Below are 14076 nucleotides of genomic sequence, written 5' to 3'. Positions count from 1 at the left end.
ATTGGAAGTTAGACTGCTAGGGTAATTTTCCTTTTTTCCCCTAACAACCAGCACTATATTCACCTTTCTCAAAAAGTAACTTAGAAAGTGCTCTAACTGCTAACTTCTATCATGGCGTTTTGTGGCTATTTCCCAGTCTAATCTATGTGACTAGTTTGCAGTTCCACCCTGACTACTTCCCCTTCTGAGCCATTCAAGTTTCAAGTTTATTACTGAGAACTTGCTTTAAAAAGGAGTCTGTCACCACAGATGACTTACTCCATAACCAGAGACTTACTCGTAGTTCTGAAATGCAATTTTACCCTGTATGAAATGCCTGCTTTCTCTTTAGCACTTCTCTGTACCCATAGAACTTACACCACTATCTATAGATTAAGACTGTAATTTTTTTTATAAACCCATGGGCCAGAATAACTTATTTTGCTCACTTTTTTTTCTCTACAACCCGTAATTGATATTAAGTAATCTACTCTTCAATTTTTAACCCATTTGATTTGTGCAGTCCATAGCAAGATCTAGAATAACAGAATGATTTCTGAGAACAAGTCAGTCATTTAAAATTCAGTAGTACCCACATTCCATCCCTACAAAAGGCTGATTTTTTTTAAGAGGACATTTAATTACAGGCCTGAGTTCCTATTTTCTAAACCTAAACACAACCCCTGAAGGCTTACAATATTTGAGTCACAGCTGGAGCTGTGGTTACTATACAGTTTAAATATCAGCCTCTTTACTGTGCAATTTGTTTTGAAAATCAAATCAGACGCCGTGTCATAAACAAGTGCTAATTAAGTACTGAGCGGAAATTGGGCTTTTTTGTGCAAGAAGGGTTCTTAAATATCTGCATCTCCACTTCCACAAGAAAGGATAAATATGTCAGAGCAGGATAATTATAAAGTGAAACCTACCATGGTACTTGCAAGACAGTACTGCTGCTTCTCTATTTTATCTGCTTTAATGTAAGAAGCAAGAAATGGGGGGGAAAAAAATGAGATCCATATGAAATATATATGTACTAGGAATTTTATGAATCTGATCATATAAACCATAATGCTTCCTTTTCCCTTGGAGAGGACATTCACCCTGGGTTTCCATCACATACCATCCAAACAGGCAAGCTAAAGCCATCTCTCTCTGTCACTACAAAGCAACAGTGAAGCTACTTATATTTTCATTCCTTTTAAGTTATGCTCTATATACAAATATTTATTTGACGATAACACTGCATTCATTAGATATAACACCTTATCTGATAAATATCAAGTGAAGAATAGGAAAATGCATTTTAATATACTGAACATGAGCTTCGAGTTACAATATTCACAATGCCATTAACTAACAGGCTCTCATCTACAAAGGCAGAATTAGATCTGTCAGCTCCTGACATGAGAGGGCATGGCCAGCTGCACTGAGGATCATCCAGTTGAGATGACTTCCATAGCAAAGGGAAATATCCCCTGTGGCCCAGAACTTGTTAATGAGTTTGTATGCATTACAGCAATAAATTGAATTCCTACTGCAGAACATACAATTTCAAGACCCAAACAGATATCATATTCTACTGTCCGAAGGAGTGCTCAAAATAAGGCATAGGTAGATCTGTGGACTCTAACTCAACAAAACCACACACAGGATTTCAAAAATCTTTATTATTAGGAGAAAAAAGCATCTCGCCAACACCAAAAGCATTAGCTGCCAATATTTATGTGCACCACTTGTTAGTTTTCAAAAAGGAAATGAACAAACAATGACTTGGTTGACTGCAGGACCTCAGTTTGATACAAACTCTTTCAGAGGGACTCAGCAAAGCAGTAAGCTTTGACTCCACTTGGAAACTTATTGAATTCACCATAGCAAAATAACACATTTTGATATTTATATTTAGTTCTAAATTGATATTTATTTCTTTAGCGAGTTAGTCTGGAGTATGCTGAACAGGATCTGTTCAAAAACAACCCTCACTGGAGAATGTATATCTATATTCCTTGACAGATACAAAGATGTAAGCTTTTATGCCCTCCAAAAGGAGCACCTGTCAGGAAATCTACTTTAGTAACAAGAAACACCTCGATACCTTTTTAAGGGCTCACAGGAATACTAAGCTAGAGCATTCAAAACCAAATGGAGATCTGTGACAACACTCTATTAATCTTAGGACAAAGTAACAGCAAGCTTGAGGACACGTTTACTACTACAGTGTAAAGACATCCCCTTTGTGCCCATGAGTAAAAGCATTCTCGATTTCACAATCACTTCACTTTTTAAATCTGAAATTCAAGTCTATATTCCACTTCCTTCAAGACTGAAAGATCCACAGCAAAGAAAAGCTACATTTCTCAGGCTACTGTCTGAAGCTCTGCCAGGTAAGTACGCAACAAGAACAGTAGCGTACACAGTGCAAGACTTACGTATAAAATAGCAGGTAGAACGTTGTCTAGATATTAGCAAAATAAAGCTGATACTTTTTAAACATCTTGTCTCTTACATAAGTCCATACAAAAGCCAGAAAGCTCATCCTCATACTAATTTTTCACTGGGACACAGAGCACTGGGAACAGAAAATTCCATGCTTAAGAAAAAAAAAAAAATGAAGCCAAGGTGAATAAAATTAAGCCAACTGGAAAACAATGATCTTAACCAGCATAAGAACTGCTAGTGCTAACTTTCACTTTCCTCATCTCCTGCTGAATTCCAGGTAGCAGAAATAAAGACACACAGAAGAGATGAGATAACAGATCTGTGCCAGCTATTCTGGAAGGAAACTTGCAGTTCATACATTAAGCAGACAAGTCCGTAAGAGGAATACCATGTTCTCTAAAGAAATGAAAATGCTTCCAAGGTCAGACTCCAGAAGTCAACCATGACATTTTGTGTTAAGTCAGTGAGCTCTCCTGCTCTGAATATATAGCACTGAAAAAAAAAAAATTTCCTCTGCTCAATAAAGTGGCTAAAAGAAAAAAAAACAATTTCCTTCTTGCAGGAATGGCCATTTTATCCCAATTCATTTCCCTCACAAAGCACAGCACCACATCTACAGCGTGGGATCTATTCACCTAGTGCAAGAGAGCTTGGAATCATTGCTTGGAAGCAATTTAGCTCTATGACAGTTCTCCACTCCACCGATGTAAATGCTCTTTCACCTGGCTTGACTACAGGAAATTCCTCCTTAAAACAAGGAACACCAGAGTAGTTGTACCATCTTGGTGGAAGGATTATGGCATAAGATTGAAGCAGGGACAACAGAAGTAACTGAAAATACCTAATGGGCGGTCTGACAGTATGCCTGTGCAGAACACACACCCTTAAGAAGAGTAGCCAGAACAAGTCTAAAATGTTGCAGAAGGTGACTGGCCATCCAATCAAAGAAAACTGCATGTCCTATACCTCAGGAAATCTACTGAGCCTAAGTACTGAGCTCTATTGCAAAATGAAATAGTCACCATGAGAGACGTAAGTAAATCTACTCCCGATTTAGAACAAATTAGAATTAGTGCTAGACTAACCCAATCTTCTTCTTTAAGAAGATCACTGAAGTCCAGACAAATTAGAAGTAGTTAAGCATTTGATAGATGACGTGTAGGAAGTTATCAGTTAAAATGGAGAGGATTAGGATTAATACTGAAGTTGTAAGGAGGATAAGAAACTAAAAAGGGTAGAGGATCACAGGTTATCCTGAAAAGGCAACCATCAAGCTGTGAAGAGACTGATCCTTGTCAATTCCAGTATTAATAATGGATTTCAATGTTAAAAGTTTCTCATTAAAAGGTACAAAACAAGAATTACCTACGTCCTAATTATATTTGCCAAAGATAAACTTAAGAGCTGTCATAAATACATAGAAGGACACAGTATCTTGAAGACTGGAGTAACAGAATCAAAACAGTATGCCCACAAATTACAAAGTAACATTATTTCTGTTATAAAATAGAGACTCAACAGCTGAGGAGACAGGCACAGGGAGTGTTATTCACTAGATTATGATGGTTCCCCAATAAGAGGCAGCCACGAGCAAAGCGAATTCTACTCTAGAATGTATCAAGTGAAATATTCCCAGTAGAGAGAGAGTAGCGTTAATACCTTTGTACAAGGAATCAATACAACTTTGTCTGGACTATTCTGTGTAGTTGTGGTCACTCATGGCCAAGGTAGATTAATACAATTTTGAACCTGTTCAAAAAGGACTATTAGGATGATCACAAGTTATGGGAAATCCCTGTTGTGAGGGAAAGAAAAAGGGGGGTGGGGGGGAGGAACGCTAAACTCGTTTAGCCTCGCCAGGTCCAGCTGAGAGGGGGATAAGATTGCTCGCCATAAATATATCCAGGGGATGAACACAGGGGAACAAGAGAGCCATTTAAATTCGAGGACAACATCAGCACAAGAACAAATGAGAATGAGTTAGCTATAATTAAAGTTAAGCTGGAAACATGAAGAAAATTCTAGCCATTAAAGAAATAAAATTTGGAGTAGCCCCACAACAGCATAGCAAAGAAAATCATCCTCACTTTTAAGAACTGTTTTGAATAGCTTGCAAAATAGACTATGCAGCATAGAGGACAAGAAACAATGCTCCACGAGACCTCTTTCAATCCCATGTGGAAACCCTTCCTCTCACTGAAGGGTTCTGTGCTGTTTTGTCTCTGGATATAATTTTATTTTATGGTCAATGAGATATGGATATATATGAGTATCTTCTTGCCTGTAGAAAAATTTCAAGACATTTATACTTTTTTTTAAATAAAGAACAGCTGTGACAAGAGGAACACACTCCACTGAAGTCATCCAAGTCAAAAGGCAAAAAAAGGAAAAATAATTACAAAAAATGAACAGAGAACGTAGACCTTTGTACTTTCAAATCTATTCGCAATGGAAAGCACCTTCTGTCATATTTGAAGAGAATGTTAACATTATTAAGTCTGGAGTTCTTCAGAAAACTTGAGAGGCTTCCAAGACACATCATCTACAACAAGATTGACCCACAGTTTCTTGAGATTACACCCACTTCTCATTGTTCTAATTTGCAGGAGATGAATGATAGCTGGCTGCATTTCCCAATTCTGTTGAGGGTTTTGGCACATAAGAAGTAAGGGCACTGAACAGATCCAATGAACAACCCCTCTGGACAATTGCCAGAATTCTCCTATGAGAGAAAATTTGAGGCCAACTATCCATAAACTAGAAGCAACTCCCACATAATCACTGTTCCGTTCTGCATTACTCTCACAATAAATTACACATTACAAGTGCGGGGAGGGAGAGTGACCATATCGTATGATAGACCTTCCCTCATGCTGGACCATTTCTCTCTGAAATAACTAGAGACAGTTTGGGCGGCTAAATGGGCAAGTCTGGAAACTTCAAAAGACTGCATCTGACTTGAAAGGGGAATCAAGCTCTGCTTTCAATCCTAGCAGAGGTAGCCATCACTTTTCTCTTGAGTATTTAATCCATCTTCCTGTATTTGAAAGGCCTCACAGTCTGTAACAATAACTATGTCCTTAGCTGGAGGCATTAGGAGATAGGACTCCTAGAAGCAAACTGAGGGAATCCACATAGGGGCACAAAGTCAAATAACAGGAAAACCACACCAGAGTTCTGCACTGCCTGGTATCTCCCAAATCCCCTTTCCTCTACAGATCTGTTTTGCTTCAGGTGCTTCTCAGAAGATGATGAGCTGTCTAGACTTCACTTAGAAGCACACTTACTATGGGTACACTAAGATACAATTGGAATTATGAACTTCATTCCCCCAAAGTATGGCCCTGTACCCTCCTCCTTTCTTCTCGTGGGATGAAGGAAATGAAACCAACACGAAAGCTCTTTGTTTCTGCCAGTCCAAACTGGTTAATCCAGAGGACCATGTCATGAGGTTGCACGGCTCCTGCTCACAAACTGTAAGCACCTCCATCCTTCCCTCACAAAGAATGGAAGTAAAGGATCACTCTCCAAGTTTTCCCGTTCTTCCTGATTTTTTCCTTTCTGTTGCTCTCAAAGATGAATGCGCAGACCTTGTTCCAGAAGTGAGGGGGAAAAAAATTAAAAATTTTTAATTAAAAAAATTAAATCAATCAACAAAAGTTGACTTTTGTCAACTCTTAGTGCAGAGGAGGACTAGAAGCAGCTAGAGAGAGCAAGTTTGTGATCAATCTTTTGTTTCAGAACAAAATTACTATGGAAAAGTGAAATAATTTAACACTGAAAGTTTTCATTGCAGCTTTCCATACCTTCTGCCATCATGACTAACAGATTTCGCTGCACACACATAGCTTCAAGCAGACTGAGCACCCTTGGTTAATGGAACCATGCAACTTGCAGATGAAAGAAAAAAAATGAATTTTAATGCAGTTTTTAGAAATACTTGTCATTGTTTCATCATCTCCATTTAGTGAATGGGACCAATTTCTCTCTCAGTAGGGGATGATATTTTAATGATGTAACACTGTACTTCCCAGAAGAAAGACAAGCCTCATGAGGCAGATTAAAACTAAGAATATTCAGATCCCATTAAAAACCAGACAGTTTCAAGTCATTTTTAAAATTAATTTTGTTTAATGATAAAATGTGTTATCTTAACAGGTGGTTAGCCAATTGTAAAATTAACCAAAACACGCTTAGAAGCACAAGGCTTTTTATTCTGTCTTCTATTACTGGATTACCAGACGAGCCTACACAAATCATCCCAGTCCATGACCCTAGGCAAATTTCTGAGCTTCAGCTTCCTCTCCTGCAAAGCAGGGGCAGTATTTCTCCACCATGAGAGTTCCTCAAAACCTCAGATAAAGAGACATTAGAAAGCATCATTGTTCAATAAGCAGGACGTATTTAATAAAATTCTCAAATTGCCTGATTCTCAGCTGTTTCTGTGGGACCAAGAAGTTTTTTAGCGCTAACTGGCATCATGTCCAGAAAGCAGCTTCTTGTCTGATTGCTTATTAATTATATTTTAAACACTTACTACTGAGCTACAGCCAATGGACTCCATTATGCTACAGTCATTTTCTTTTACTTCAGTTTCCTCAGCTAAACAAATACTGCACTCAGCCCTGCATAAGCACTTAAAATATATAAGTAATATGCCCTGTTGAGCATCTCCTGAACTGCAGGAAAGAAGAAATGAGGAAGACCGAAGAAAATACAAGGCATTAGAAACACTAGTAAATTTGCCACTCAGACTGGTTAAGTGCTACACAAATCTCACCAATACACATGGAGGCTAGACATGGCACAACGAAAGCAAACAAGAAAGCGAGGAAAGAGCAATAGCTTAATCCAGACATAAACGTTGGATTTATCATGAAAATTTTAATACAAGAAAATCAAGTTGCTTAACATGATGGTTTTACAAGTAGTCATTTATACTTTAAATATAGTTGCAGTGATCCCTGAGAAAACGAGTACGACATGAAATGCATCCATACAGATGAAAAAACAGTGGAGGCCCTTCACTCAATTCTTAATAGGAGTTCATAATTTCAAGGTAGAAATGACTTTCCTTGTAATAGAAAATAAGTACTTTGCATTAACAAGTTTTATGATATAAGCAAACTACCAACATCGTCACATCTAAGAAAAACAAAACAGTGGATGAATGCATCCAGCTGACAAACACATCCACTCAACATCTGTACCTCAGGAAATACTTTCTGATCCCCACTTTAAATGTTTCTATAGTATGAAGTGCTTTTTAAATGAAACCAGACCACAAAGCTTCTTCGGCCTCTCCGTTTCAAGTCTCAGATCTCTCTTTTGGCTAGCTCAGTAACTGCTCACACTGAAAATAAACAACAGGAAAACAGTGTAGCTTTATTTTTTCATTTCATTTACTGTCCAGAGAGCAGCGCTTGGTAGGGCATCAGAAATGCTCCGAAGACCGCCGTTGGGTCTTTCTTCATCAGGCACCTTTTATAGAGGCAATTTCTGAATGTTGTACATTCTCTATCAACTCTGTAGATACAATACAGAATTCCAGAATAATTTTCTTTTCTTTGGAATCTTTATAACCGCCTTCTATTTTGCACACCACTATGGCATACTGAGAATGTTGAGGCCACTGTACGTATCTCCAAACTTGTAAAAAATTTCTTGGGAAAACCTTTGCCTAACCAAATGTTGTAGTTAGAACAGTCTGCTTTATATTACTAATGAGAACTATAATTTAGTATCAAATACTCATGAGGAATTATAGCTCTGCTGACTGGCAAATAATTTGCCAAGGCAGATTAGTTTAGCTGCATAAAATAAATATCCACCTGCACACACTAGCACTAATCAGGGCGTGAAATTAAACTTTTTATTCAGTGGGAAATAACTGCTGCAAGGCGGCGATTTAGGCTGGGAAGCAAATATTAAGGTCAGCCTATTCTCTCTGATGTTTATAGTATATATAATAGTGGGGAGAGCACGGTGCAACAAATTCTGCTTTTTAAGTCTATGAAACTAAATACTTCAGTTATGTGATAGCAAATTTGCCATTTGCTTTTCTAATTGCATACACTTAATGGAGTAAAGTGGCTGAAATGAAACATTACCAGAAAAACAAGGGTGAAGTTACTGAAGTACCTAAGGCCTGCCCCAATTGCACAAAAATATCTGCAATACAAGGAAAAATTGAGGAAGAAAAATAATTCAACAAATTCTTCAGACATACTAGTTCCAACAAATCCCAAGAGGATGTTATTTCAGTACTATTAGAGAGAACAATTGCTTAATATTCAAAAGTATTCAACAGGCAAGTCTATGCTATCCCAGCTGTTTTACAAAATTATTCTCATTACTTCCCTGCTTCCCTCCCTTTGCCAAAATACCACCGACACAAATACGCTGTAAGGAAGATCGAAGGTTTTCAAAGCAGAGCTTTAAAACAACAGCTACTAAGTTCTAGATCTTTAAAAGCCAACCCTACTGACATCATATATTTCATAAATTTACAAGTTCAGTGCAAACAGGACCTCTTTACAGTATAACCTTTTGTCCATCTACTCCTTCCCAAAAATAGAAGAAAAAAATTCAGAGATTCAGTACTTCAGCCTCCAATTATGACTATTCCTTGCTATACCACCTGACAGTCTCTTGGAAGTTATTACAAACATAAGAATATCAGTTAAGGAACTTCAGGGTTTTCTCTTGTTTAAAAAAAAACAAACAAACAAACAAAAAAAAAACAACGGTTTGGTTCTCCTGTGAAACTGGAAGGCCATTAGAACCTCCTACAATCACTTCTCCCCAGAAAAAGAAAACATTAATTTAGAAGTGAAGTGGAAAAAGACACTCAGGAAGAATGCTAGTGTCAACATCATCTTATTCACAACCCAGGGAAGAAAAATCAAATACTGCAAACCAGTTCATTCAAAAAAAAAAAATTAGAAAGAGAAAGTTAAACTTCAGGATATAGCAAGTTATTGCCTGCCAAACCATCCTCCATAGGATTCCAAACTGGTCAGGTACAGATTCGAGTACAGATAACTAAGTACAACAGAAGTTGTCACTAGTCCATTCAAGAAAACAGATGTTGCTTCATAGAGCTTTGATATTTTTCTTAAATACCTTTCAAAATGAGGAACAAAAAATATGAACTCTTATAAAAAGAGCTTTATTGTATTTTTTATAGCATATTACATACCTTGTAACAATCACTTTGTTAAGTGTGAATGTCAGTTTTATTTTCTGTCCCTTTTTTCCTGGCTATTTACAAGCTTTGTAAGAATCATTCCTTAATTAAGTCTAAACATAGTTTTATATAAATGGATTCCTGGAATTAAAAACATTCAGACTTAAGAAATGATTGTTACGGAGACTGTAACAGGCCGTAAAAAAGAATGCCACTTTAAACAAAGATTTCTCATTTTAATTAAAAAGATAATCATCAGAACATTCGTACACTTAACAGAACCATTTGGAGCTACTTCTACTATTCTACGCAGGCATATGTAGTTTAGTTTATATGACATTTAATCAAAGTCTCAGTTGAGCCTATTGAACTCATGCTTTAAATACTGTATCTACATTTTTAAACAGTTTATTCAAATATGGAAGTTACTTATTGAGCGCCTCATTCCTGGTACTTTTGCAAATGGTTATGACAACAGAAATCCCATATTCTTGAAAGAATAAAAATAGAGCTCTCTAAGGCAAGAGGGTTTGTTGTTTTTTTTTTTTCCCAAACTAATGGGCATATTTGTTTCTCCTTTTAGCTTGTGCATCAGTCTCTTAAAAACTGTACTTTATGAAGAGTGTAATTTTATCTGCAGTATTTTAGAAACATAAAAAGGGGGCAAGATGAACTTACATAAATTCCACCCTAGCAAAATCCTTGGTATAGTTACAGAACACTGGAATATATAATTCACAAGATCTTATTCTATCAACTGGCTTTCATTCAAAACAAACTTTACAAGATGACAAATAGCAGTCATCCACCAGTAAATACAGTCATGATCAGTGAGAAGTTGCTTAGTATTGCACAATACTAATACACAGCAGTTTAACACTGGAAATAAATTAGGCCTTCTTGAAAAGTAGAGGTAACTTGAAGAGGCAAGTATAATTAAATAAATTACTTAAACCTGGAAGTATTGGATTATATGTATTACATCTAAACACAGATAGCTTGAGAAACCAATAGAGGATATTAGCTAAATGTAATATCATTTTGCTGGCAGGTAATCTAGCCAATACCAGCCAGGAAGAAAAAGACCTTCTTCTCTTCCATCAAAAAGTAACATATACATTTGCACCCGGAAAAAAACAGTATTTCAAAGTGTCAAATATAGCCTTGATTTCTGAAACAAGAAATAAAACTGTGATTTTCTAAAAAGTATCTACTTCGGCCATAAGATTAACAGGGAACAAAATTTCAACATGACATTTTCTGCTGGAGTTAGACATTTAAAAAAAAAAAAAAACTGTCTGTCTCACCTGATATCTTGTGATTCAAGAGAGAAGCTCAAAGTTACTGCCAAAAATTAGGCACAGTTATTTTTAAGTGGAAAAAGTAATATTTTTTTTCTAGAGAAGGACAAAAATACTACCACCTACAAGGCTGTTTTCAACATGAAATGAAATTCAGTCGAAATCTGTATCAGAAACAAAACCACCCAAAGCTGTGGAGGTAGCAGGTCCCATCCCTACAAGGGATATTTGAATATTTACTACGATGAAATATCTTGGCACTTGGGAAAGTCACTGAGAAAAATCAATACTCAATAGCATAGTCCCCTTCAACCCAAACTGTGACCCCTCTAATAAGAAAACAGTACATGAAGCGTTTCACACACTTGGATGAACAGGATAATACATTGCGAATGATTCAGCATCAGTTGAGAGGATGCATTAGCCAATCTAGGTAGGTAATTGTAGCAACGCTATTACTGCGGTACCTAAAGACTTTTTGAGTGTAAAAGACAGAAACAAGAGACTTTCTAGCACAGTCAAGCTGATATCTAAGTTAAATAAGACAATCTTACATATTGAAACAACCTACTTCTGCTACATCTCCATGAACTGCAAAGGGGGAAGACTGAAAGACCTCACAATGTCCAATAAAAGATTTACTTTGTCAACATAACTAAAGTGAGAGGCAGGTATTATATAAATGCATGTGAAAGAAAAAGCTTAAGATGCGTTACACAAAAGCCTTTCTCACTCTCCTGTCAACCTGCAAACAAAAATGCCTAAACAGTTGGGAGGCAACAGAGGGAGGCTACATGTTCTGTTGCACTTTTTAGATTTGTTTTGCATATGAGAGGTTTTTCTTTTTTTTTTAATAAAATATTGAAGAACTTAGTTTAGCTTTTAGTTCTCAGTGCAGCCCCACCCTTGATCATTCTTTCCTTTGTCTTGTGCTCTTAACAGATACAGCTCCTGTAGGCTGCACTCTCTCACACTCAGGCCTCTCCCTAGTGCCAGGGACTTTTATTGTTTGAGTGGAACACAGCCAGCTGCAAGATGGACAAGAATTCCCTCAGGTAGCCAGGCCCAATCTTATGGAGGATTTCAAGTACCTGGAATAAACTCTTAGATGGGAATCTTTGCACAAGGGGTGGGAAAAAAGCAGCGTATGAGATGTCAGGATAATGTGTTTACAATGTCCTTTGGTGCAAGACAGAAACTTTTCAAGAGAAACTTTTCCGGATATGAAACTCACTATCTATCCAGATGCAGACTGTAATTACTAAGCTTGACCAAATGCACGCACAGCAGGACCTGGCATACTCCAACAGCCAATCACGCAACAAAGAGGATAATTTGTTATTACTTGCTTCCGTGCCTACTTAGCTATCCACAAAGTTTTCCCACTTTGTTGAACTGAGACTCTAGAAATTTGACAAGCTTTAAGAAAACTAGCAAAAGGGTCAAAAAGTCTCAAGAGAAACAAGTTCTACAAGATTAAAAGCCGCAAGCCAAGCAAGTGTTCTGAAGAGCAGTTAAAAATTAAAATTTGCAACTAGCATTTCCTCAATTTCATTTTGAGCATACGTTCCGAAGATCTAATAGAACTGCTTCTTCTTGATGAACTTAAACTTAACTCTGTACCATGGAAAGCACTGATCCAAAACAAACTTTTAGCAAGTGTTGCCATTCATTTAAGTAACATCCTTAGGGAAAGAACAGTTTGGGGCTAAAGTTAATACTCAAGTTGGTTGGCAGCAGTTTGTTTCCATTTCCAAATCTTACTGTTTGTAGCCCAAAGTTTTGAAAATACCAATAAATGATAAAAAAGAATGAAATAATGTTTTAACTCAAGTGTATCATGCCTCAAACCTAGAGTGAGCTAGCCACGCTCAAAGAACATCTTGGATGCAAGCACCCCAAGGCTATTTTCTGTGTCAAAGACCCACTCGCAAACCTAGACAATATAAGTGCTCTTTACATTCATTATCAGGGATACACAGCGGGAGGAGGCGCAGGATTAAAGTGGCAATACATACAGCTCTGGGGGCAGAGAGGCAGGAAAAACAGAACAAGAACCGCAGCGGGCTGGTGCGCACTACAGAAAGGGAGGCTCAAGTACACAAATAAAAGCAGAAACCCAGCGGACACACGCAGCGCCCCCTCCCCCCTCCCAGCCCGGTTTGAACTTCTCCCGCTCCCAGGCGGCACCTGCGGCCCCCCGGTCTGCGCACCGCGCACCAGACCCCTTCCCCAGCCCCCCACATTTCACCCCCTCGGGACAGCCACCTCCCCCTGCTTCACCGCAACGCCAGCGAGGGCCCCCCCCGGCCTGGCTCCCCCTTCTCCTCCTCCACCTCACCCCGCGCCCCTCCCCCACCCCCGCAGGTGCCCCCGTTCCCACCGCCGCGGCCCCTCACCATGAACTTCAGGGCCTTCTCCTGCAGCACGGCCTCGGCCGGGTCCATAGTCCTGCGCCGCCGCCACCGCCGCCGGGCCCGGGGCCGGGGTCGCCCCTTCCCTCAGTGCCAGGCCGCAGCCAGCGCAGACAGGAACCTGCGCTTCCCCGCGTCCCCCCCGCTCCACCTCGCCCCGCTGCCCGCGCGGCGCATGCGCCGCCCGCAGGCCCACGGGAAATGGAGTCCCTGGCCGCTCTGCCAGTAAGGGCCTGAGGAAGACATGAAAACTACGAGGCCCAGAAGGCCTCGCGGCCAGGGGCACGCCGGGAGCCGGCCGGCGCATGCGCCGCTAGAGGGAGCGGGGGCTGATGGGAGTTGTAGTAGGAAGGGGCTGTGGCGGGCGTAACGGAGGGCAGAGCCGAGCAGGGCGCATGGCCGCTGCGGGGACGAGGGTGGCCCCTTCCCTGGGGGCGTCTGGGGCCTTCCAGCCCCAACCTTCCCCGATGAGGTCTCGGCCCGGCTCCCAAGTCAGAGCCCTGCTCGGTTACCAATTAGTGCCTTGGGTGCGGCTAATTGCCAGGGTGCCTGGCACCTGAGAGCGCGCATAGCTGCTTACCGGCAATTTATGGTGCCGATAAAAGTTTCGCTAATTGTTTTGTTTTGCTGCAGTTGCGCTCAATGCCTGAGTGCGATTGATTTCTAAGTCAATTATTGCTTGTTTTAGTACAGCCCCAAATACCATCTAAAATGAATCTTGTGCACTGGCATATATGTACGTATGGCAAATATG

The 14076-nt window shown here is 39.4% G+C and overlaps 1 protein-coding gene across 7 annotated transcripts in view; it reads right to left on the bottom strand.

Annotated features, from left to right (window-relative positions):
* The window catches only part of BTRC (beta-transducin repeat containing E3 ubiquitin protein ligase), a 125557-nt gene extending 112060 nt beyond the window's left edge, over positions 1-13497 (bottom strand). For 5 of the 7 annotated variants that reach the window (XM_068949821.1, XM_068949823.1, XM_068949824.1 and 2 more), the window contains exon 1: positions 13308-13481. In XM_068949821.1, coding sequence (XP_068805922.1) covers positions 13308-13355 — 48 coding nt within the window. In that variant the 5' untranslated portion in view covers positions 13356-13481. Of the gene's footprint in view, positions 1-13307 lie in introns of all 7 variants that reach the window. The other 2 variants (XM_068949822.1, XM_068949827.1) reach the window with 2 other exon arrangements.
* Positions 13498-14076: the final 579 nt, after the last annotated feature.

Source organism: Struthio camelus, chromosome 7, assembly GCF_040807025.1.
Source record: "Struthio camelus isolate bStrCam1 chromosome 7, bStrCam1.hap1, whole genome shotgun sequence".
Lineage (NCBI taxonomy): Eukaryota > Metazoa > Chordata > Aves > Struthioniformes > Struthionidae > Struthio > Struthio camelus.
The sequence above is the reverse complement of the archived record's forward strand: the minus strand, read 5'-3'. Positions and strand labels throughout refer to the sequence as shown.